At 51.5% G+C, this 24,537-nt stretch overlaps 1 protein-coding gene across 1 annotated transcript in view; it reads left to right on the top strand.

Annotated features, from left to right (window-relative positions):
* Window positions 1-24,537, top strand: part of POLE (DNA polymerase epsilon, catalytic subunit) — a 48,323-nt gene that overhangs the window by 13,898 nt on the left and 9,888 nt on the right. Inside the window, exons 17-42 of the mRNA XM_031442437.2 lie at window positions 1,981-2,109; window positions 2,185-2,287; window positions 2,375-2,521; window positions 2,993-3,138; window positions 4,786-4,934; window positions 5,952-6,044; window positions 6,280-6,424; window positions 8,657-8,814; window positions 9,185-9,380; window positions 10,537-10,751; window positions 13,641-13,743; window positions 14,182-14,262; window positions 14,373-14,495; window positions 16,217-16,429; window positions 16,689-16,898; window positions 17,105-17,248; window positions 18,382-18,522; window positions 18,738-18,891; window positions 18,969-19,075; window positions 19,297-19,473; window positions 19,560-19,783; window positions 19,928-20,148; window positions 20,382-20,586; window positions 21,663-21,836; window positions 22,701-22,826; window positions 24,271-24,403. Coding sequence (XP_031298297.1) covers window positions 1,981-2,109; window positions 2,185-2,287; window positions 2,375-2,521; window positions 2,993-3,138; window positions 4,786-4,934; window positions 5,952-6,044; window positions 6,280-6,424; window positions 8,657-8,814; window positions 9,185-9,380; window positions 10,537-10,751; window positions 13,641-13,743; window positions 14,182-14,262; window positions 14,373-14,495; window positions 16,217-16,429; window positions 16,689-16,898; window positions 17,105-17,248; window positions 18,382-18,522; window positions 18,738-18,891; window positions 18,969-19,075; window positions 19,297-19,473; window positions 19,560-19,783; window positions 19,928-20,148; window positions 20,382-20,586; window positions 21,663-21,836; window positions 22,701-22,826; window positions 24,271-24,403 — 4,017 coding nt within the window. The remainder of the gene's footprint in view (window positions 1-1,980; window positions 2,110-2,184; window positions 2,288-2,374; window positions 2,522-2,992; window positions 3,139-4,785; window positions 4,935-5,951; window positions 6,045-6,279; window positions 6,425-8,656; window positions 8,815-9,184; window positions 9,381-10,536; window positions 10,752-13,640; window positions 13,744-14,181; window positions 14,263-14,372; window positions 14,496-16,216; window positions 16,430-16,688; window positions 16,899-17,104; window positions 17,249-18,381; window positions 18,523-18,737; window positions 18,892-18,968; window positions 19,076-19,296; window positions 19,474-19,559; window positions 19,784-19,927; window positions 20,149-20,381; window positions 20,587-21,662; window positions 21,837-22,700; window positions 22,827-24,270; window positions 24,404-24,537) is intronic.

The following is a 24,537-nucleotide window of genomic DNA, read 5'->3' as shown; positions in this document are numbered from 1 at the left end:
CTAATAAATATTAGATTAACTCCTTAGATATTAGATAAATTTTAAATAAATATTAGATAAACTCTCAAACTTTAGTGTCATGTTTCTTAGTGTTGCATACATTTTGGACAAAGTGAGCTTACCAAATAATTATATATCCCTAGTGTTCTGATTTAACTAGGTGTTACATTTTGGGGAGTGAGTAAAAATAACTGTTAGAAGCCTGTTCAGCCTCTTACAGTTTATGTGACCATTTTTGTTTTTTAGGGTAATATTCTTATTTTCAGAAACTCTGTATTGGTTCTTTTTGTTAAATGTGCTTTATTTCTTTAAAATGGACTGGACTTTTTCCCTTCCTTTGTTTTAGATTTTTGGTCTTTATTATCTTTGATCAGCCTAATTTTAGCATGTGCACTCCAGGAGGTTTACTCTCTGACGTTCTCGGAGATCTCCTCCCACTGTGTTTGCTTTCAGTCACAGTGGGTGTTTTTTCGCATGCTCTGCAGTTTTGGAGTGTGAATTCATCTTTAGCAGGAGAGCCGTCAGGTAGTTTTACAGTTTCTGCCTGGTTCCACAAAAGTGACACAGGCCTGATGTCCCTCCTCACCTGGTTCCTTGGCTGGAGGGTCCCAGACCAAGTGGAGAGTATAATGCAGATCACAGACCTATTAGAGCCTGTGGTGACAGATGCTCAGGGAAGACACTTTCTCCACCAGAGCCCAGAATAGATGCAGTTTTGTTGAGCAGACTTGTTCCAGTTTATCCTGTTATGGAGGTGGCCTTTGAGAGTCCTACCTTATTTGGGGGTGTGGGTTTTGTCTCCCTGTTGTGTATAGGTTGTCCCTTCCTGAGGAGACATGAGAAATGTGAAGGAAAGAGCTCACACCACAGGCCTGAGGCCGCTGACCTCAGAAAAGCCTGCATGTATGGCTGCTGGTGTCTGGGAACTTGAGTTTCAGGAGGCTTCTCACTTTCCTCTGATAGGAATGCCTCATGTACACTTAGGGTGCTCGTGCCAACAACGTGGCTTATGCTGAGCACCTGTTCTCCCTCTGGGAGTCAGCTGTTTTGGTACCTGCAGGCAGAGGTGCCTGTGTGACCGGCCCCCATTAAAACCCTGGGTGCTGGGTCTCTCTGAGCTTCCCTGGGAGACGGCACCTCTCACGTGTTATCATGCTTGATGCTGGAATTAAGCTCATCCCACTTGAGCCTGGGCACCTCCTGACTTTGCCCCTTTGCCTGTTGAGCTCTGTGTCCTTCCACTGTGAGTCACCAAAGCTGGGGGTAGTCTTGGGGACCCTGACACAGGGCCAGTGAGTTAGACTCAAAGCTGCTCTGGTTTTGAGTCTGCTTGTCACTTTTGTTCTCTGGGGATAACTTAGAAGCTTAGTTCTGCATTTACAGGGATAGTTTTCATATTTTATGCAGGATTTCTAGATGTTTGCCATCAGGAGGGCTTTTAAGCTGACAGCCTTGGCTAGAAAGAGAAATCTGACTCATTGGTTTATAAAATAATGCTGAAGAGTCTTAGCACCATGGTTCAGGGCAGAGCATTTGGTCTACGAGGGCCGGCTATTGAGCCCATGCTAACCTCTCGAGCCTTCTCATCCATCAGATGAGGGATTACTGAGACAGGGATGTCGTGTCCCATGCCTGCACCGGTGGGGCAGGGCACTCCGCACCCAGGGAGTGTGGCTGTTGATAATCTAGCTGGGTAGCTGGCTGGCTGGGTTCTGCGCTTGCTAGCGGACGGGCCGTGGCCTGTGAGGCTGCAAACCATCTTTTCTCCCAGCCCTCCAAGCTCTGGGGGTGGAAGCTGCTGCTTCCAGTGATCCTGTCCTCTGCCCTTCCTGCAAGTCCCGTGCACCTTCAGGGCCTGGCTCTGGTAGCTGTCATCTGCCGTCCGTCTGGGACCTGGGGTGCTTTCTCTGTTACTTTGTCCATACGGTCTGCAGTTTTCATCTTGGCTGCCAGCCTCAACCTCTTCCCCTTTGTCTGTAGGTGTGTGACCAGATTAAGACCAAGCTCAGTTCCCTGAAAGATGTCCCTAACCGGATTGAGTGTCCTCTTATCTACCACCTGGACGTGGGGGCCATGTACCCCAACATCATCCTGACGAACCGCCTGCAGGTGAGACAGATTCTCATAGTGAATCAAGCTCTTCATGCCCAAACCTTAACTGCTCCCTCTCTGCCCCCTGCGCAGCCCTCTGCCATGGTGGATGAGGCTACCTGTGCTGCCTGTGACTTCAACAAGCCTGGAGCAAACTGCCAGAGGAAGATGGCCTGGCAGTGGAGGGGCGAGTTCAGTGAGTGTCGGCCCTGGGTGGGGGCTGCTCAGTGGAAGCAGGCGGGAGGGTCTGTATCACAGACACTTCTCCCGTCACGCTTCCTAGTGCCAGCCAGTCGCAGTGAGTATCATCGGATCCAGCACCAGCTGGAGTCAGAGAAGTTCCCTCCCTTGACCCCGGAGGGCCCCGCTCGGGCCTTTCACGAGCTGTCCCGTGAAGAGCAGGCCAAGTACGAGAAGAGGAGGCTGGCAGGTGAGCAGCTGGGGCAGCCGCTGGTCTCCGCAAGCTGTGTCTTCCAGTCGCATCTTCTGTGCTGGTGTGTCGCACCTCGGGTCAGTGAAGCCAGTGCTGAGCTAGCTGAGGCTGCTTTGAGCAGCTCCTCCTGTGGGCTCCCTTTCATCACTGATCCTTCAGCGAGTGTGCAGTTTGGATCCCTGTTATTTCTTTTTCTTACCTAATTGCTGTGGCCAGGACTTCCAGCGAATATTCAGATACTGCACCCTCCTTCCTGTAGTCTTTGTGTACGCGGTCTGTTCCTACGATGGCTGCCCTTTCTTTCGTATGGTTCACTCGTAGCACGTCCTTCTGAGTTTCCTGCTCCTTTGCCTTAATAAGGAGCTGCATTTGTTGGCATCACTGTCTAGCTCTCTCTGGCTGTGTCCAGAAGGCCTGCCTGTCTCCTGTGTGGAGTCTCACACGCCCCTCACTCTCAATGGTGTCCAGATTACTGCCGGAAGGCGTACAAGAAGATCCATGTGACCAAGGTGGAGGAGCGTCTCACCACCATCTGCCAGCGGGAGAACTCTTTCTATGTGGACACAGTGCGCGCTTTCCGGGACAGGCGCTATGAGTTCAAAGGTCTCCACAAGGTGAGTCACCTTTGAGGATGGAATAGAGTCTGGTCTCTGGGCTGAAAGTTTCTTGCTTGTCGTGATCTGGATGTGTTCCTCCTGACCTCTGGGCTGGGAATGCGCATTCAGACGGTGTGCAGTTGTTTTTAACCTTGAAGGATAAGGGCCTGGGGCCTCACAGCTATTCTGAATGATTGCTTTTAAAATAATTATGTAGAGCAGGGGTCAGCAAGCTACAGCTGGCTTTACTGGAACTGAGCTGTGTCTGCCGCGGCAGGGAGGGAGCAGCTGAGTCAGAAACAGGCCTGCGTGTCTACAGAAGCCACCACGTGGCCCTTTACCTTGCTGACCTCTGGCTGGGCCACGTGAGACGAATGTTTTTACTGACATGTTTCATCTGATAGGATTAAGGAAAGTACCTAGCAGTACCTCAGTTATGATATCAACAGATAATTTTATATTTCAGCAGATCGAGTTGTTTGTTTCTGAGACCTTCCTTCCCTGCTGGACTCAGTGAGTCATTGCATCCTGCCCTTACAGACTTTAATCATCATGCTTTGTTATCATTAGCTTTTTTTTTGTGTGTGCTAAAACATATGTAATACAAAATTTAACATTGTGAAGTGTACAGCGCAGTGGCAGCAGGTGCATTCACCCTCCCTGGTGATGGCTGCATCTACATTATTGAGGTGAAATTGGCATGGGGTAACCTGGCCCTCAGGTGGGGCAGCACACGGCCCTTGTTGGCGTTGACATAGTTTGTGACTAGCCACCATTGGTCTGTGAGTTCTGCCTAGTGAGTAAATTATTCTAAGCTGTTGCCTCTAATGATGTGCACTTTGCTTTCTGCCTGTCGGTGGTTTCTGAGTTCCGTTGTTTGAGAAACCCTGTAACTCAGCTTGTTGAGTGCATCACATAAGAGAGTAGATTGAATCAGAGGACTCGCTCAAATTGGCAACCCCTGGGCCTCTTTGGTGGAGTGAAGCCCCTACATCTGTCACTGGTCACCAGATGTGAATTTCATTTGCTTCTACAGTTAGCTGCCAGGTTCTGGGTTCTATCCCAGGAGGTTGAAGTTGCTCCAAGTCTGAGGTGTCCAGGTGGGCTGCTGCTGTCATAGAGTATTTTCTCCTAGTCCTTAGTCTCATAAGAAACAAAAATGTAACGTGCATGTATATTCCTTTATGTTCAAAACTCCTTTCAGGACATCTGTCTCACATGGGACAGTTCTAATCTGAAGGTGACACTTGAGAACCACGTGTGCCGTTGTGGCCTGGCTCTTGGTTGGGGGGCATGCAGACCCTGTGAGGGACATGTTGATGCTGTACTCATGTTAAGTTTCTTGAGTACTAGTGGTGTTGTGGTTACGTAGGAGAACGTCCCTGTTCCTGGAAATTGTGTGCTGAAGTCTTTAGGGGCCTGTTCATGCTATCGGCAGCTTTCAGTTATTTGTGCCAGTAGAGAGAGAGAATGGAGTAAAGGAAATGTGGCAAAAAGTATCAATAGCGGCCTCTCTTGGAGAAGCGTATATAGTCTTCGTCGTACTTTTTTCCCCTAAGTTTCCTATATATTTAAAATTTTCGAAATACTAAAACCTTGGGCGTTGACTGTATGCAGAGCGTGAACGGGGAGACTCCAGGTGGTGACTGTGTATGTGGCTCTCAGGTGTGGAAAAAGAAGCTCTCCGCAGCCGTGGAGGCGGGGGACGCAGCTGAGGTAAAGCGCTGCAGAAACATGGAGGTCCTGTACGACTCCCTGCAGCTGGCGCACAAGTGCATCCTCAACTCCTTCTACGGCTACGTCATGCGCAAGGGGTAAGCTCCTGCCTGGGGAGGCCTGGGGGCCAGGGAACCAACGAGGGAGCTTGACCTCGAGGTGAGCAGGGCCCAGGGCTGCGAGCGGGAGGGGAGGGTTGGCTCCTGCAGGCTCACTTCCAGGAATAAGGGCGAGAGCAGGTGGGGCCTGGGTGTCAAGGGTCGGTATTGCTGGGTACGTTCTTCTGGGCACCCTGGGCTGGAGGCAGCAGTTTGCTAGTTTCTGGCATATGACTAATGAAGGGCGTAAAGTCGTCCCAAAAGTGGAGGGAGCCAGAGCGAGGATCTCAAAACCAAGATGGAGACTGTTCCTGGGGTCAGGTGCCGAAGGAAAATGAGGCCAGGTGGGGCCTGCATGACTTAACTGCCAGGTGGGTGGGGGCCTTGAGGAGGGTCAAACTGGGTAGCTCTGGAGGAGAAGGGTGGTGGTGGGGCCAGGACTGGTTCGAGGGAGGGTGGCTTTGTTTATTTGTTGTTGCTTTTTAATGGTAGAGAGGGAGGGGCTATGGGCAGGGCTGGAACCTGAGTGGAGTTCCCTGGGGCTGGAGGGACTGGCCTCAGGTCGCCTGACCCCTCTTGAGACCTGGTGTGGACAGTGAGCCATGTGGGCGGGTGGGCAGCTGTGGGTATCTGCCAGCTTGTGCTTTCCCTGAGAAGTCAGAAGATGAGTGTGGGGTTTGGGAGAACAGAGAAGGCATGAGATGGTGCGGGGGAGGGTGAGAGACACTCGGGGGACACGCGGCCATTTGGGCCAGTACTGAGAGTCCTGTTGAAGCTGAGGAGGTGAGCTGTTGCAGTGGCAGCAAGCTGCATCCTTCCAGAACTTTCCTGAGCTGAGCCCTGCACCTTGAAGTAGGAACAGAGGAGTGCCCTCGGCACAGAGCTCAAATCCAGCTCAATTCTTCCCTGCTTTTGACATCCCCTTCTTGGCATCCTCCTCCCCCTCCCCCAACCCCAACTCCTCTGATGACCCTCTGGAGGAAGCCCCCCACGCCTGACTGTGACTGTCCTTCGCAGGGCCCGCTGGTACTCCATGGAGATGGCCGGCATCGTCTGCTTCACGGGGGCCAACATTATCACGCAGGCACGGGAGCTGATTGAGCAGATTGGGTGAGTGCTGCACTTTGGCTGGCTGCTGGGGGTGGCCTGGCTGGTGGGGGAGGCCGGACAGCTGAGCGTGGGAGGGAACAAATGGTGAAGGTGGAGTTTGAAGTTGGCAGGTGTTTCATTTCGTGGGTTCAGGGCCAGGAGGAGCCTCGTCCACTGTCAGGACTTGACACTGGGTTCTTGCTGTGTAGGTCACAGCCCGGCATCCATGTGGCCTCATTTCTCTGTTTCTCTGAAGGAGGCCCTTAGAGCTGGACACAGATGGAATATGGTGCGTCCTGCCCAACAGCTTCCCCGAAAACTTTGTCATCAAGACAGCCAGTGTGAAGAAGCCCAAGGTGACCGTCTCCTACCCTGGGGCTATGTTAAACATCATGGTTAAGGTGAGTCTGGGTCTCCAGCAGAGGGCAGCCTTCTGGGCTTGGGTTCCTAGTGCCACCGCACTAGGGGATTCGGGAAGGGGCGCTGCGTCGGCTCTCGCACTGGCACGATCCCCTTCCCGATTTCAGACCCCCTGCCTCTGCCATTCAGGTGACTGTTTCTGTAGCCTGAGCATCTGCGGAAGATGCTGTGCTTGACAGTTACCTGACTACCTTCTCCTTCCGCGTAGCACCCAGACCTACAGAAAAATGGCAAAAATAGAACTGAGAATTCCTAGATATCCTTCAGCCTGCTTCCCTTAATATTAAAATCTGTAAACCACAGTGTGGTTGTCAGAACTAAGATGTCGTTTTGGCACCACACTGTGACTAAACTTCAGCGTGACTTGGATTGCCTGGTTTTCCAGGACCCAGCGCTGCATTTAGTTGTCCTGTCTCCTTAGTCCCCTCCAGCCCGCAGCCCCTCGGTCTTTCCAGTCTGTTATGACCGGGACACCAATGCATGCTGGCCCTCATTCTGCTGGCTTCCCCTTGATTTGGATTTGTCAGTTGTTCTTGGATATTAGACTAGGCTTATTGGGGTTTTTTGAGAAACACCACAGGGGTGACGTGACTGGCGTTCTGTCAGGGCAGAGTACCGGGGCCTGCACTTCCGGTCACTGCCTGCCGGCTGCTCCACCATCATGTTACAGGAGCGAGTTAGTGAGTCCACATCCCAGGAGAGGAATTAAGCTTCCCTTCCCAGAGGGAGGAGTGTCAGAGCCTGGCCATGTATCACAGCCAGCACAGTAATCAGTAAGACTGTGGAGGAGATGCCCTGAGACTGCAAATGTGCCATTTCTCTCGAGCCTTCGCCTGCTAGTGTAGCACCGTGGGTGGTCCTCGTGCAGCAGTCATCACTGTGTTCTCCAGGGTGGTTCTGCCCCTGGAGAGGACCCCTTTCCTTGTTCCTTGTACATTTGGTAATTGAAAACCTGTAAGGAGGAGTTGTCACCCCACCACCCCACTTTTTCCCTTGCTTTATCAGTTGCCTGAGTCCGTGTGGGTTCCTGGGTGTTTGTTCTGCTGGGTCAGAACCCAGTTCCATCCTGATGTGTTTTGTTGCTCAGCTTGCTCCCCTTTGGCCAGTGGGGAGTCCTTCACATTTGCCCTACATTCTTGAGACGTGCCGAGTTCCTTGGTCTAGGTCTGAGTACTTTCTTACTTCCTGATACTACGAGACACTGCAGCTTCATCTTGCCCTGGAATCAGGCATTTCTTCAAGGATCCCAGGTTCCTTTTATCTGAGAGCAGTGTTAGAGACCAGGGTGGGGTGATGGTGTGCTCTCTGCTGCTGGGGTGCCACCACTGCCACTGCTCCTGGTGGCTTGACTAGGTGATTTATGTATGAGCAGTAACCCCGTGCACACACATCTGTATTTATTCCTCTGTTTATCTGCATATGTTCATAGAAATAAGTAACGTGAGTCTGTATTGACATATCCAGCTCTAGTCTAGTCTTCTTACTCTTAACTTTTTTCTCCTGTCTCTGATTTTCCCATTTTATTTATTTGTTCAGCCCTAGTGTGTGTGTGAAGTAGCTTCAGAGCCGTATGTCTGAGCAGTGACTTCCCCAGCTGCAGTCTGTATTTTGTCTTCAGTCTTACACCACCCATCAGCACGAGGTTTGCCAAAGTGACTTAAGCCAGCCCTTTGGCGGGGTTCTGCCATACATCAGTAACGCAGTTGAGTTCGTTGGTCCTAGTCTGCAAGGCTCTCCTGGCATCACCTGAGATCCTGGTTGAATGTTTTTTAATTTGCTTCCAGTAAAATTCACTTTTTACAGGGTGCATGTCTGTGGGGTTTGACCCACACGTAGAGGCGTGTGACCACCACCATGGAGCAACACAAAGTTCCAGAACAGCACTCAAAGGTTCCTGGGTGCTGTCCTTTTGTCGTCAAGACTTCTCCCTACACCCAAACCTATCTCCAGTGTGTTCTTTGTGTGACAGTTTTGCCTTTTCCAGATGCCCTATCAGGGGAGACGTGCTGTGTAACCTCCTGGAGCTGGCAAGGGGCACCTGGGCTCGTCCATGTTGGACACGTGTCAGAACTCGATCCCTTTCTCTTGCCAGGTGGCATCCATTGTATAGAAGAGCCCCAGTGCTGATCTGTCCCCTCCTTGGAGGGCAGCTGGTCTTCCCAGGTCTGGATGATTGCGAGTAAGGCTGCCCTCTCTTCACTCTGGCTTTGCAGGAAGGCTTCACCAATGATCAGTACCAGGAGCTGGCTGAGCCCTCCTCACTCACCTATGTCACCCGCTCAGAGAACAGCATCTTTTTTGAGGTTGACGGACCCTACCTTGCCATGATCCTTCCAGCCTCCAAGGAAGAAGGCAAGAAGCTGAAGAAGAGGTAGGAATCCCACAGCCTTTGTGCTTGGGAAAGGAAATGGATAGATTAGGTTTAACGACTTCTCTAGGAAATGGACCAGGAGCCAGGATGGGGGCAGACCTCGGTTCTGGTGTTTTGGACTTTTTGATTCAATGTGGAAAGCTGTTATCGACACCAGATCTGTTCTCCACCTGTGGTATTCTGGTTCTACAGATTGTAGGCCTTTGAGTCATTTTTACTCTGGAGAAGCATAAACCTCAGGGTGGAAAGGTGTTTGCTGCTTGATGGGTGCTGGAGGGAGGGTAAGAGACAGGAGTAGGAAGGCAGAGGGTGATGAGAAGCAGCCGGCACCCCAGGCTCCCTTCCTTGCTGTGCTGGCTTGCGCTTCTAGGTACGCCGTGTTCAATGAGGATGGCTCCCTGGCTGAGCTCAAGGGCTTCGAAGTCAAACGCCGCGGGGAGCTGCAGCTGATTAAGATCTTCCAGTCCTCGGTGTTCGAGGCCTTCCTCAAGGGCAGCACCCTGGAAGAAGTGTACAGCTCTGTGGCCAAGGTGGCTGATTACTGGCTGGACGTGCTGTACAGCAAGGTGAGGCTTCCAGGACCCTGCAGTCAGGGACCTGGTGACAAGGTGACAGATGAACTCAAGGCTGACTCTGGCAAAATCCCATGACCTCCTTAGATCCAGGGCGTCGCAGAATCCCCCTCAGCTTCTATATCCGGTGACAGAATTCTGTGGAGGAAACAAATAGCATGATAATGAGTGAATTGTAAGAGAGAAATTTACCAGCGAGCTCATCAACTTCTTTGATTTTTTTAATATCTTTTTAGGCCCCATAAATGCAAACATAATTTCTACAGTTTAAGTGACAGTGTTGGCTTATCTTCATACCTTTCACGGAATTTATCGTTGCTCTTGTGCTGCTCTGCAGTCTTTGTATTTCATCAGGTTTCTGTGGCTCAGTTTACAGAACTAGTCCACTACTGTCGGTTGTTTTCATTGTTACAAATAATGTTGCACAGACATCTTTGTACAGATGGCCTTTCCCTCCTGTCCTGTACTGTTTGCTAGGAGGAGGCCTTTTGGGTGGAAGGAATACTGGAGTATTCTGGACATTTTTCTGGCTTCGTTTGCTTCGTGGGCTTCTGTTTCTTGGCACGTTGTCTTGTTCTGTATAGAGCTGACCCACACATGAGAGTAAGCACCAAGGGGGAAAGTCACACGAAGTACCAGCAAGCCTTCCAGGGCCTCTCAGAATCCCCCTCAGCTTCTGTATCCAGTGACAGAATTCTGTGAAGGCACCAAATCGCATGATAATGAAAGGAATTATAAGCTGTTTGTCCTCAGACAAGTCCGTTAGACTCCTTGTTGCTGAAGAATGCTGCTGTCCAGATGGTCACTGTCTCTCTCTTCTCCCTCTTGGTTCTTCCTTTCCCCACCTTTCTCTTCCTTTTAGGGGAAAAAAATCACCATTTCTTCTGTCTTTTCTTATTTTCTGCAGTCTTCATGTTAATAGCTCAATAAATGTTTCTCGAAATTCTTCTGCACAGCTTAATAAAATGAATGTTAAGGTTCTGTGTGTGGTTTAAACCTAGGGCTGGCATGAGACAGCCCTATGACACTATTGCCTTCAGCTCACGAGGCTGGAGAAACACAGGTCTCGGCTGGAGGAAAGGCTCAGGTGAGCTTAGGGTCGTACTCCTTTCCTTCTGCGTGATATCTTGCCCATTGCCTGTTACTCCAGGCAGCTAACATGCCTGATTCGGAGCTGTTTGAGCTGATCTCTGAGAACCGCTCCATGTCTCGGAAGCTGGAAGATTACGGGGAGCAGAAGTCCACGTCCATCAGCACAGCCAAGCGCCTGGCCGAGTTCCTGGGAGACCAGATGGTGAAGGATGCTGGGCTGAGCTGCCGCTACATCATCTCCCGGAAGCCTGAGGGGTCTCCAGTCACAGAGAGGTGAGCATTTTCCGTATTAAGAAAGGAGTTCCTTGAGGGACTTAGATGCCTACATTGAAAACCTGCATCTGTTGTGGAAGCTCTGAGCCTTCATAGAGAAAAGAGCTTCCTTAGAAAGAGCAGGGTGGTCACGTGGTGGAAGGAGGGGCCTGGCCGTGGACTCCCCACAGGTCAGATGATGCAGATCAGATGAAGGAGGGCTTGCTGGGCCCTGGTGAGCCCCCTGAGGATGTGGTGAACCCATCCACCTGGAGCCCAGAGAACCTAGGCTCCTGAGGGGCCGGGCTGAGAGTGCCCTCTTGTTGGGTGTGGGAGGGTGGGGGATGTCTTGGAGGGTCTGCTACGATGGGCCCCGTCACAAGGTCCAGTCCAAGTTTGGGGCAGGGCTCCAGATCACTCACCCCTTCGAGGAGACCAACGCTGTCCTGGCTGGAGAGGGCGCACTGGCGTGCCTCACAGAATGTCCAGCATCTGAGGCGCTGTTGTGCTGCCAGTGCTGTGTCCCCAGCCTGCTTTATGACAGAAAGAAATGTCCCCCAGCTTCTGGAACATGCCAAGGACAACAGCAAAGGGTTCTGTCAGATATTAGCTTCCAGTTCTGACTGTGGAAACTTTAGGGTCACAGGGCAGTTGTGTCACCCAGGCTTGGTGGGCCATTCAGGTGGTGCAGGAGCACCATGGAGGAACTAGGAGAGTACAGCGGATCGCTTTTCTTGTTGAGGGTACCTAGAGTGAAAAACAGACCTCATCCCTGCCCTTTGTTGTGTGACTGGCACATCTTCCTGCCAAGAACTCAAGCACTGAAAATGGCCTGTGGGCAGACGCAGGGAAGCGCGAAGCTCCATCAAAGGAAACTGTTTCAAAACGGCCTTCAGGGTGCCTCCGTGATCCCCTGTAATGCGGCCTTGTTGCTTCTCGCGTGATGAGGGGCCTTTCTCTCCTTGCCCAGAGTCTGGGCGGCCCTTTGACTGGCTGTGACCAGTAGAATATGATGGAAGTGACCTGTAACTGCTGAACTCTGGTCCCAAGAGGCCTGGCGGGTCTGCTGTTGGTGCTGCCCGGTGTGACCGAGACGTCAAGTGCAGGAGGCCCAGCCGGCAGCACCAATGCTGCGCTGGCAAGGGAGGCCACTGCAGCTGCACCAGTGACCCCAGGAGAGACTGCCCGAATTGCAGGCTCATAAGCAAAAAGTGGTTATCATTTCAATCCATTGAATTTTGTGGTGGTTCATTCAGCAGTAGATAACTGGTAAAGCTTTGGTGATCAGAGTTCCCACCTATGCTAGCAAGGCCTGTAGAAAGAGGAAAATGAAGCACATGAAATGTTTTCTTAAAAAGAAATCCCCAGAGTCATAACAAAAAGAGAAGGAATTTGATACAAGGCTAAAATAGATGACATGCAGAATAAAATGAAGAATTCCCGGATGTCAAAAAGAAAATGGCAACCAGCCAGAAGAAGAAGTGGGCAACAGATACAAACAGGCATTTCACAAGTGAAGAAATTGATGGTCAGTACAGTGATCAGAAAATGCAGATCTTAAAGTGCCTCTTGGTTGGAAATAAAGAGTCTGCTGGTATCAGTTTTTGGTGACCATGTAGACTGGCTTTCACACAGTGTATATGGCAGTGTGGGCGACAGTCCCTGTGGAGAGAAACCAGCAGCACGTGGTGAAGTAGAGACCCTTGACCCACCCCACAGTCACGCCCTTGGGGAATACACTGCGTAACTGCCCATGTGTGTTTACATTGTGTTTAAAAGCAAAATCTGGTGGGGGGGGTGTATAGCTCAAGTGGCAGAGCATATGCTTAGCATGCATGAGGTCCTGGGTTTAATCCCCAGTACCTCCATTAAAAATAAATAAATAAATAAACCTAATTACCTCCCCCCTCCAAAAAAAAAAAATGAAAGAAAATAGGGCAGGGCTCAGCAAATGTTAAAAAATAAAAATAAAATTTAAAAAATATTAAAGAGTGCTCTGCAAATGGAAAAAAATTTAAAAATTTAAAGATGTAAGCAAAATCTGGAAACACCATAAATGTCCATCAACTAGAAAAAGGATAAATGTATATAGAGTAACGTACTGTTAAGGAGTTGGGATGGCTGAGTCACAGCTATGTGCTGCAACATGCATAGAGTGCGAAACAGCTAAGCAAGAAAACAGCACAGGGTGACAGACAGTGCGCGGCCAGCTGTGTGGTTCACACCTGGGGAGCTGTACTCCCCTATGGATGCACAGCAGGCGTGCTACAGAGGCCTACACCCGTGGGAAGGCACCAAGGTGAAGACTGCGTGTGCCTCCAGAGGAGGAGGGGCAGGGGGCTGTTCCCTCTTTATTTTTTCATCCCTGAAGTAGAAATGGCAGGGCCAGCTTGAAAGGACCAGGCGAAGGGTGCACAGGTGTCTTGTGTTCTTTCTGAGCTGCTTCACAGTATTTCACAATAACAGGTGTTTCCTCCAGGGAAAACAAGAGGGGTGGTGACAGTTGCCCTGTTGCTTTGCTAGTGATGCAAAAACTGGCTTCATTTCCAGGAGAGCAGATGGACTTGACATTTTACCCAATGAATAACTTTTTCTGATGTTTGATTATATGCATGCACATGAATGTATAACTTATGTGAGGACACCTGTTAACAGCGACAACACAGACCAGATGGCCCGTGGTGGAGAGACGGTGCCGTAAACCGCGGTATGTCAACGTGATGAAGTGCTACTTAGTTATTAAGTGTGGCAAACAGCCGATACAGGCATGGTTTATACAAAACGACCACATGAAAGAAAGTAGATCATAAATACTTACTTCCAGGTGAAATGTGTGTTCTGTTGGGAAGCGCCATGTTCGGGTTCAGGGAGATTTTCACATATGTGAGTCTTGTGTCTCTTCTCACCCAGGGCCATTCCACTCGCCATTTTCCAGGCCGAGCCCACAGTGAGGAAGCACTTTCTCCGGAAATGGCTGAAGAGTTCTTCCCTTCAAGACTTTGATATTCGTACAGTGAGTGCTGATTTTTTTCTACTCGGAAGTTTAGGAGGAAAACTAGACAGCAGGGTATTCCTGACTCAGGTCACCTTTTTTGTCTGGAGCCTTCACTCTTCTGATTTCCTCCTTTCCATTATGTAATGAATGAGGAAACTGACATTCGAGGGCAAAACTGGGGAAACTAGATGCCAGGGGGGCCCTTTTAACTCTTCTCAGGTGGACTAAGGTTTGGGGTCTGGTGCTGGCTCAGCCACCTACTTGCTGTGATCCTGGGAGAGTCATTTACCCTGTCCACCTCGTCTCCTCCTCTGTGAATGGGCACCTTTCAGTGTAGAATTTCTGGGAGGGCTGAATCAGACGCATGAAGCCTTCATTCCGCACAGCGTTTGGTGCAGAGTGAAACCTGCTGCTGCTGCTTTTCTCTCATGCCCTGCCCCGTTATTGCTGCCCCAGATTCTGGATTGGGACTACTACATTGAGCGGCTGGGAAGTGCCATACAGAAGATCATCACAATCCCCGCAGCCCTGCAACAGGTGAGGCTGGGAGCCTGTGGAAACGGGGCCCAGTGTGGCTGAAAAGTCACAGAAACTGGGCCTGGCCCAGACTAGCAGTCAGACAAGTGATGGGTGTCCCCTTCCCACAGGTGAAGAACCCAGTACCGCGCGTCAAACACCCCGACTGGCTGCACAAAAAACTGCTGGAGAAGAATGATGTCTGCAAGCAGAAGAAGATCAGTGAGCTTTTCGTCCTTGAGGGCAAGAGACAGGTAGTGGGGACCGGCGCTGACGACAGGGGCTGTGACAGGCGGGGATCACAGGGCACACGGCACCAGAGTCCTCGTACCGCCGGCCATGGTTTGGAGCATCTAGAATGTTTTTTTCTTTTAAAAAATACACACCTTGATGCTTTATCCTTTAATTCCTCCCAGTGTTCTTCTGTGACAGGAAACACTGAATTGTCAGTTTAGGGTGAAGAACTGTTATCTGTAAGTAGAGGTTGTGCTAATTCGACTCATAACTTGGAATGCATTACTGTAACTTGAGACTTCAGTTTTCTAAACTGTAAAAAATCTGTCAGAAGCACTGAAAAATACTGAAGACGGTCTAATAACAAACATAGCTAAAATCCAAAGCTCAAGAAGAAAATTCTCAGGTGCTAAAAATGAAAAGTAAGCTTTAAACCAGAGCAGTATACAGACTCACCTGCTAAAAACCAGAGCCTCAGATTGGTTTTTAAAATCTAACTTTATCTTATTTATAATAGCTATGCCAAAAAGAAAAGGGCTCAAAAAGATTAAAAGGATGAAAAAACATATATATCAGGTAAATGTTAACCAAAACAAAGCTGATGTAGCTATTAATGCCAGACAAAATAACCTTTAAGCCAAAGTCTTAGAAATACTTCTCATCTGAGGGTTTCGCCAACAACGGGAAGGAAGTGCCTCCAGGCTCACTCTGGTGGCGGGATTCGTGTGTGGAGGCTGCCCTTGTGTCCTTGCTCCGTGGGCCTCTTCTCCGTAGGATGGCTCAGCATGGCAGCTACTCCGGTGCTGGATACCAGTGAAAGAGAGAACCAGTCATGCAGAGGGCACGGCGTTTTATTATCTAACCTCAGAAGTGGCATCCTCTCCCTTTTGCTGTAATCTGTTCGTTAGAGGCAGGTCAGGGGTCCAGCCCACACTCAGGAGGGAGTCATACAGGGGTTTGAACACCTGGAGGCGGGGTCACTGGGGCCATTTTGGAAGGCTGCCTACCACAGTGTCAGTCCCACTGTCCATTGGGTAAATGTAAAATGGAATACTTGGATACATGTCATACCAAAAAGATGAGTGTGGTGGCACCAGGTACTAACACAGGGGGCAAATAGGAGCTCGTCTGTATTTCTGGTGGGAGTTTGAGCACAAGGGCTTCAGGCAGTGTGCGGAAGGATGGTCGTTGACTCCGTTTCTGGATTGGAGAGTGGACTTTAGGGAGTCTTGGATAGGTGAGCTGATCTGCTTGTGTGATGGGTTGTACTGCCCTTGGAATGAATGGACAGTGTCCGTGCATATCCACAGGGAACAACCTCAAAACCGTGTGCACTGAGAAACAAAAAGCAAGTTGCAGTAGGATGTGCACCATGTGCCTATTTATATAAAGCTGCAGCTTAAAGTAGTGGTGTATGTTGCTTACAAAGGTGGATTAAAGGTATGAATTGTATGGGGAGTGATCGGTACTGTGCTTGGGGGCTGGGAAGGAGAAAGAAGGGGGCCTTTACCTATTTGCATTTCTTATGAAAAGTACAGAGTTCTGGAGCAAACACAGAAAAATGTAAACATTCACTTCATAATAGTGGTACCTGAGTGACTTGTTTGTCTGACTTTTTCACTATTTAAAGTTTAAAAGTAGATTAGTCTATAAATGCACACGAGTATTGTATTTTTTTCAGACGATGTGCTTATAATGGTTTTCTAGAAGAAAATTTTTCATCTGCTTTGGATCTTTGCAGGTGGGAGTGGCACAAGCCTCAGGAGGTGCCCAGAGCCTTGCTGCTCCTGACATGGAGGACTTTGGCCTCGTGAAGCCGCTACCCTCAGCAGTCCCTGTTGCTACTAAGAGGAAGCGCATCCTCTGGGAGAGCCAGGAGGAGTCTCAGGACCTGGAGCTGATGATGCCTTGGCAGGAGATCTTGGGGCAGCCTCCGGCGCTCGGGAGCACCCACGTAAGAAGCCTCAGGGAGCCCAGCGTGGCTGGTGGGAGGAGGAGCAGGGCACTGGTCAGGCCCAAGCTGTGATAAGCTACCTCCCTGTGGTCGGCTGAGTAGTGAGGGGCCCTGAAGTCGGTCTTGACTTGTGAGATGTGCCTAGTCCTTACAGAGTGCTTGGGGGCTGCGAGGTTTAGTTGCTGTGGAAGGAAGTTTCTGTTTTACTGTGTGCACGGTGTGTGTTTCTGCTCTTGACATGGTCCACCACCCATCCCAGGAAGAGTGGCTGGTGTGGCTCCGGTTCCACAAGAAGAAGTGGCAGCTGCAGGCTCGACAGCGCCTGGCTCACAAGAAGAGGCGGAGGCTGGAGGCGGCAGAGGGTGCACTGAGGCCTGGGGCCGTCCGTGAGGGGCCCTCCGCAGGGCTGGGGGGCTTTTTTCGAAGAACTGCTCGCAGCATTCTTGACCTTCCGTGGCAGATTGTGCAGGTGTGGACCGGGATCAGTGGGAGGGCAGGAGTACAGCCCATGAGAAGAGGTGTCTGAGAACCTGGTCTGGAAGGGAGCAGAAAGGGCGGGGCCTTACCTTCATGTCACTGTGGTGGTGCTGGTGCTGGAGGCCACCTGGGAGGTGGCCTGTTCACAGGTATCGAGGTGAAACACACACTGCCGAATGATCTGCATTTCCCTTTCAGATCAGCGAGACCAGCCAGCCTGGCTTGTTCAGGCTGTGGGCTGTCATCAGCAGTGATCTGTATTGCATCAAGCTGAACATCCCCCGGGTGTTCTACGTGAACCAGCGTGTGGCCAAAACGGAGGCGGGTCCTTCCTATCGAAAGGTGCGGGGCGAAGGGGCAGCTGCTGGCTCCGCCTCAGAGGTGGTCTCCCCAGTGGCAGAGGCCACATAAAGAACGGGGTTTGCAGATGCAAAGGCCTGGTGAGCTTCGTGACCTTGAATGTGTTGTTCTGGAGACTCTGTCCCACGAGAACCTTCTTGGGATGCTGTAAAAATTAACTGAAGTGATGCTGTGAAGTGCTGAGTGACAGGGGCAGTTGGTGTCATTGTCCTTGCTGTGCTGTCCTCTTGCTTCTGAGGTCCGTGAATCAGGGAAGGGACTTAGCAGTCTCTCCCTTCTCCCGGCCCTCAGGAAGCACTGGTGCACCATCTGCCTCCAGATCAGCCTGTTGTGGACGCTTCACGCACATGGACTCCCACAGCGGGTGGTCCTTTCTGCGGGGGTGTCCTCAGAGGCTCTCGCCTGGTGTCTCCATCCCAGTTAGCTCTGCCCAGAGCTCGTTTACTGAGCAAGTGGGCCCATTTCCTGGTTGGGTGTCGGAGATCACTCAGCAAGCTGATGTCTGGTGGAGGAGATGAGACTTGGGTGTCTGTAACTAACAACTAGACTGAGGAGGCTTTCTGGAGAAGGTGAACCTTGATTCTGACCGGCAGATTCAGCAGAATGTGGTTCTAGAAAGAGGATGGGAGGATCTAGGGCGCCAGAGAACAAGTGATCTGGAATGCCTCCAGCTTTCTGGGATGTGACGTGATGTAACTTTGTAGGGAAACCTCTTTCCTTTGGGCACCCTCTCCTGCTCCCTCGTCAGGACTCCCCACGCTCTCTGGCTCCCCCAGGGGCTCCTTTCCCAGGCTTCTGTCCAGGGTTTTTCCTTCCTGCACCCTTAGGTTAAACCCAGGAGAGAACAGAGGAAAATAAACCAGGGGCAATAGCCCTTCACAGTCTGAGAGCTTATCTGCTTTTTAGAAGCCTCAGGTGGCTTCTCAAACTCTGCTCATTGGGAGAGATGTGCTGGGGGGTTTACTCCATGGTTGTGGGCACCAGAAGTCCTAGCGCTGTTTGGACAATGCCTGTGTGTGTGTAAGGGTGTGTGCTCGTGTGCACACCTGTGCACTATGATAGACGTCAGCACTTAGCACAGTTGTGGGGTGAGGTCGTTGCCGTTCTGTCACCAGGTGAATCGAGTTCTTCCTCGCTCCAACACGGTCTACAATCTCTATGAGTACTCGGTGCCAGAGGACATGTACCAAGAACACATCAATGAGATCAATACTGAGCTGGCAGCACCAGACATCGAGGGCGTATATGAGACTCAGGTAACTGTCTTCCCTCCTGAACTGTGTGAGGATCCAGCAGGACGGAGTAGAGGGGAAAACCCACAGGGAACAGACAGGCTAGCAGCAGCAGCTGTGGGCTTCACCCCATGGACACTGACTTCCAGCAGCATGCCTTCCAGGGATGGCCTGGGGCCTGCGCCCTGAGCAGCGCACCCTCCCCAGTCAGCTCTCACGCCCCATCTGCCCCTTCCCAGGTTCCGTTATTGTTCCGGGCCCTGGTGCAGCTGGGCTGTGTGTGTGTGGTCAACAAGCAGCTGGTGAGGCACCTTTCAGGCTGGGAAGCGGAAACCTTCTCTCTTGAGCACCTGGAGATGCGCTCTCTGGCCCAGTTCAGCTACCTGGAGCCAGGTATGGCGCCTGCTAGCTGCTCTTGCTTGGCCCCACTTCCTGCGCATCTCAGGGTGACAGGCCATGTCCTCCTGCAGGGAGCATCCGCCACATCTACCTGTATCATCACGCACAGGGCCACAAAGCTCTCTTCGGCGTCTTCGTGCCCTCACAGCGCAAGGCATCTGTGTTTGTGTTGGACACTGTGAGTTCCTGGGCCAGGGCTGTGGGAGGAGCACTTCACTGGGCGGGAACATCCCGCAACCCTCTTCCCTCCTTCCCTGGCTACCACCTTGTTTCCAGAAGCCTTTGCCCATGAGTCAGAAGTGGATCTGCAGAGGTAGGGCCTGCCACCTGTATCCAGTCTCGGGGCTGCCCACCTCCTTCCCCAGGGGAGAGGGGCTGACCCAGCCCTTGTTTGTCTAGGTGCGAAGCAACCAAATGCCCAATCTCAGCACGTTGTACTCAGCGGAGCACAGCCTCCTGCTGGAGAAAGTGGGCCCTGAGCTCCTGCCCCCACCCAAACACACTTTTGAAGTTCGGGCTGAAACCGACTTGAAGGTCATCTGCAGAGCCATCCAGCGCTTCCTGCTGGCCTACAAAGTGAGTGCCTCTGGGGTCCCATCGCCATGTGAGCCCCCACCTTCCCTGGGCCGGGTTCCCCCAGCTGCTTTCCTCCCCACGCCCAGGAGGAGCGCCGAGGGCCGACACTCATCGCCGTTCAGTCCAACTGGGAGCTGAAGAGACTGGCTGGTGAGGTTCCCGTCCTGGAGGAGTTCCCGCTAGTGCCTGTGCGTGTGGCTGATAAGATCAGCTACGGGGTCCTGGACTGGCAGCGCCACGGAGCCCGGCGCATGATCCAGCACTACCTCAACCTGGACACTTGCCTGTCACAGGCCTTTGAGATGAGCAGGTGAGCCGAATGGAGAGTGTTTCTGGCTGTCTTGGTTGTTGCTGACCTCTCTGGCCTCTGGCAACAAGTCAGCCTTCCCCAGGTGTTGTCCCTGTCCTGGGGCTGGCCCCTCGTCCTCCTGAGGCCCACCCCTCGCCCCTGCAGGTACTTCCATGTCCCCGTTGGGAACCTGCCTGAGGACATCTCTACCTTTGGCTCCGACCTCTTCTTTGCCCGCCACCTCCAGCGCCACAACCACCTGCTCTGGCTGTCTCCTACCCTGCGCCCTGACTTGGGCGGGAAGGAGGCTGATGACAACCGGCTCGTCATGGAGTTTGACGACCAGGCCGCAATGGAGATCAACAGTTCAGGCTGTTACTCCACAGGTGGGTGGGTGAGGCGAACGGGGACCTTGGCGGCCGGTGTTTCTGCCATTTGTTGCCATTCTGTGGGGGCAGGAGCTCCCAGGGAGCAGTTGGCACCCAGGCTCTGCAGGCAGCCTGAGTTAGGGGCTCACCAGCCACCCCAAACAGCCGTGGTTTCTCTGAGATAGTGCTCGCATGGGTGGGGCTCGGCACGCAGGAAGGGTCAATGCACAAGCAGTGGTGTCTGTGTGCAGTGTGCATGGAGCTGGACATCCAGAACCTGGCCGTCAACACCATCCTGCAGTCGCACCACGTCAATGACATGGAGGGGGCCGACAGTGTGGGTGTCAGCTTCGATGTGATCCAGCAGGCCTCCCTGGAGGACATGATCACCGGCAACCAGGCTGCCAGCGCCCCCGCCAGCTACGACGAGACGGCCCTCTGCTCGAGCACCTTCAGGTGCGCGGGCCTGTGTCCCTGGGAACAGCACCCGACCCTGTCCTCTTGTGTGGTCTCCTCTCCAAGGGCAGGACAGCAGCTGGGGCTCTGGAAGGAGCAGTAGGAGTTCTTTTACTTTCTGTCCTTGTTTTGGAAGCGAAGAGCTAAGACTGTCACTGGGGCTTCCCTCTGCCTGGTCAGAAACCACACGGGTCCGGCTCCTTGCTCTGCTCATGGGTCTTGGCCACCCTCCAGGTGTGGGTGACAATTCCAGGTGCTGCATCTTGGCCCCTTCCTGTGGCCAGAGGCATGCCTGTGGGAAGTCACCAACTAACCTGGGGTGTGGGTGTTCATCGGGTGTCTCCTGTGGGACACACAGCAGGATGTGGATGTGGGTTAAGCCACACAGGAAGCAGTGTGAGCTCCAGGGTTTGGGTGTCAGGAGAGAACTGCAGTGCTGACTGGCCAGGGGCACATGCCCTTCCCAGCCCCACAGGTGATGTGACTTGTCCGTGCTTGTGGCCCTGCTGCAGTTGTGGGGAAGTGTTGACATTCAAGAGCAAGTCTTGTGATTCCGGAGCTTTCTTCTTCCACCACTCCTGCTGCCTTCTCACAGGCTGGGGGACTGGTGGAGAGAAAGGCTCAGGCCAAAATGTGCATGACGTGCTCAGGGTCGAGGGCTGTCTGGGCAGAGAGGCGGACAGCTGAGCCCTCGAAGGTGATGGAGTCAGACGGCGGGTGGCCGAGTGGCAGAGGGCCTTGTGATGCGCTTGCAGTCACGTGGGCAGTTAACGCGGGCAGTCACAGTTAGGGCCTATGACTGGCACCAGGGAGGGGGCCGCTCCTCGCAGCAGGGTGAGGCACCTGTCACAAACCTGCTGCTTCTCGAAGGGCACCCACATTTTCTCAGCTTCATCCTGACACCAGCTATGGGGAGACTCAGAAGGCTGGGTTGAGGGCAGTGGTGTTGGGGGTGTGGATGAGTTTCAGAGGCCAAGGAGTGGAATTTGGACGGTGAGGAGGGAGGTGGCAGAGACATGGCAGATCAGAGAAAGGCCGGTGTCAGCAGCGGGGGGCCCTGTGAACCCGTCTTCCAGGATCCTGAAGAGCATGGTGGTGGGCTGGGTAAAGGAGATCACGCAGTACCGCAACGTCTACGCCGACAACCAGGTGATGCACTTCTACCGCTGGCTCCGGTCCCCGTCCTCGCTGCTCCACGACCCTGCGCTGCACCGCACGCTGCACAGCATGATGAAGAAGCTCTTCCTGCAGTGAGTGCCTCCTCCGGCCTCAGCCCCCAAAACCCAAGAGGTGACTGGTCCAGAGCAGTCAGGCGGGCCCAGGGAGGGCTCTGCTGCCGTTGCAGCTTCCGGACGCGCCGTGCGATGCGGTCCTGCCGCTTTTCTGCACAAGTCACCCTGCACCGCACTTGCTGCTCAGCACCTCGCTCGTTAGCAGCAGGCGCTGGAGAGCTGCATGTGGGCGGGTGCGCCCACTGATGGGAGGTGAAGCTGCTTCCACAGCTTGTGCTGCTACACATAGCCAGCCAGGGTGTGGCTTGTGCGTGAGGTCATGCAGATACATCTGTAGGATGAAGTCCAGGAAGTAACACTGATGCGGGTGTGACACCAGGTGACTGCAGGTGGATAAATGCTAATTTGGTCGACACTGTTGAAGAGCTCCCGTAAAGGTTGTGCAGCTGGTTGGACTGCCAGCGATGACGGGGAGTGCATCTCCACCCCGAGTGCCACCAGCATGGCGGGTATCATTGCCAACCTGATGGGACAGAATGTGATTTTGATATACTCTTAATTTGTCATCCTTATTATGAATGAAATTTTCTTTTCATATCCTTGCCCATTTTTCTGTAGATTAGTTGTTTTTCTTCATTGATTCGTATGAGTTCCTTGAAGAAAGTAATTAGCCATTTTTCTATGATGTGAGGTGTGTTTTTTCTGTCTCTGATCGTCTTTGTTTTTGTTTGTGGTGGGGTTTTGCCACACGGAGCTCTTTGCTTTTTGTTGCTTCTGGTTCCAAGTATACGTTCTGCTCCAGGACGGTCAGCTTTTTTCCTCATGGTGTCTTCCAGTGTTGTCTGTGGTGTCTTTGACGTTGATTCTGAGCTTGGTCCACAGGCTCATTGCTGAGTTCAAGCGCCTGGGGTCGTCGGTGGTCTATGCCAACTTCAACCGCATCATCCTCTGCACCAAGAAGCGGTGGGTGGAAGACGCCCTTGCCTACGTGGAGTATATCACCAACAGGTGCCGGCATCCTGGGGCTCTTCATTCTCCTGTGTTCTTGCCTTCTGCTGACAGGCTTCCTTAACCTGTGAGCAGCGTGGGTCTGTCGGTAACAAATTCTTTCTGCTTTTGAATATCTGAAAAATCCTTTGTTTCACCTTTTTTTTTTTTTTGGGTGCAGGGGAGGTAATCCGGTTTCTATTTATTCGTCTTCAGTGGAAGCACCCAGGACCTTGTGCATGTCAGGCACACACTCTGCCCCTGAGCTGTGCCCTCCCTCCCTGGTCCACCTTCATTTCTGAAAGATTTTTTTGCTGGGTATAGTATTGTAGATGGACCTTTTTTAAAAGATTTTTCCTCTTTGTGTTTTTTGGTTTTTTTTTTTTGGATAATTTCTGTTGCTATGTCTTTAGTTACTGACCTTCTGCAGTGTTCAATCTGCTGTTAATCCCATCCAGTACAGTTTTCATTTTACACAGAATTTTCACCTCTAGAAGCTTGGTTTGGGTCTTCTTATTTATACATTTCTAGAGTCTACTTGTAAACATGTTAAATTTTTCCTCTTTTTTTTTTTTTAAAACATGGACTACAAGTATAATAACTTTTATTTTTGTTTTGTTTGGGGGGATAATTTGGTTTGTTTGTTTGCTTATTTACATATGTATGTACGTATATATTTATTTTTTAGAGGAGGCACTGGGGATTGAACCCAGGACCTCGTGCATGCTAAACATGGGCTTTACTGCTGAGCTTTACCTCCCCCTACAATGACTGTTTTAGTGTCTTACTCTGCTCATTATGACATCTGTGTCATCCCTGATTTGTTTTCAAATTGATAGATTTTTCTTCTTACTATGTATTGTATTTCTCCACTTCTTTGCACACCTGGTGATAGTAGATGGGGCCAGGCGCTGTGAATCTTGCCATGTCTGTTGGATACTTTGACGTCCTTGTAAATATTCTTGCTTTATGTTGCGTTACGTGGGGACAGCTTGATCCCTTTGGGCATTTTTTGAGATTTATAGGGAAAGCCAGAGCAGTGTTTAGTCTAGAGCTCACTATTCCGCTGTTGAAGCAGACTTTGGTGAGCACAGCCCCAGATGCCTCGTAAGTTATAAGACGCTCTGATGGGGTGGGAGCCGGCACCCAGTTGGCCTTGTGTAGTTTTCTCACACATGCGAGACCCATGCTTGGCTGAGGGCTTGAGGGGGAGCCTCAGTGCACCTCGGGGCTCCTTCCACACAGCCCTCGCCTCTCATCCCCTCAGCACTGGTCCCAGTTACTCCTCCTTGGTGCTATGTTTCTCATCTTCCCTAGAAAGTTTGAAGGATGATAAAAATCTGCATCCACTCTAAATTCATTTTTAAATAAGTGGAAGGTAAACAGATAATAAAACAAGGAAAGTGGAGAAAGGGGGGGAAACTATTGATTTCATTTGAGCAGTTTCTGTTTTGTTTCTTTTTAGCATCCATTCTAAAGAGATCTTCCATTCTTTGACAATTTCTTTCTCTCGATGCTGGGAATTTCTTCTCTGGATGGATCCCTCTAACTATGGTGGAATCAAAGGGAATGTTCCATCTAGTATTCACTGTGGACAGGTAAGAGGCAACAGGCTTGGAGAACTGAGTGAGGCCACTTTAGGTGTCCACGCTTCTCCCTTCAGCACACACATGGTGGTTACAGGCCAAGTGCCAGGCACAGGTCTGGGCCCCGTGGTGCAGCAGTAAACAGG

The sequence above is a fragment of the Camelus dromedarius genome, chromosome 31, assembly GCF_036321535.1.
Source record: "Camelus dromedarius isolate mCamDro1 chromosome 31, mCamDro1.pat, whole genome shotgun sequence".
Lineage (NCBI taxonomy): Eukaryota > Metazoa > Chordata > Mammalia > Artiodactyla > Camelidae > Camelus > Camelus dromedarius.
Note: the sequence above shows the minus strand (reverse complement) of the source record. Positions and strands in the feature narration are given on the sequence as shown.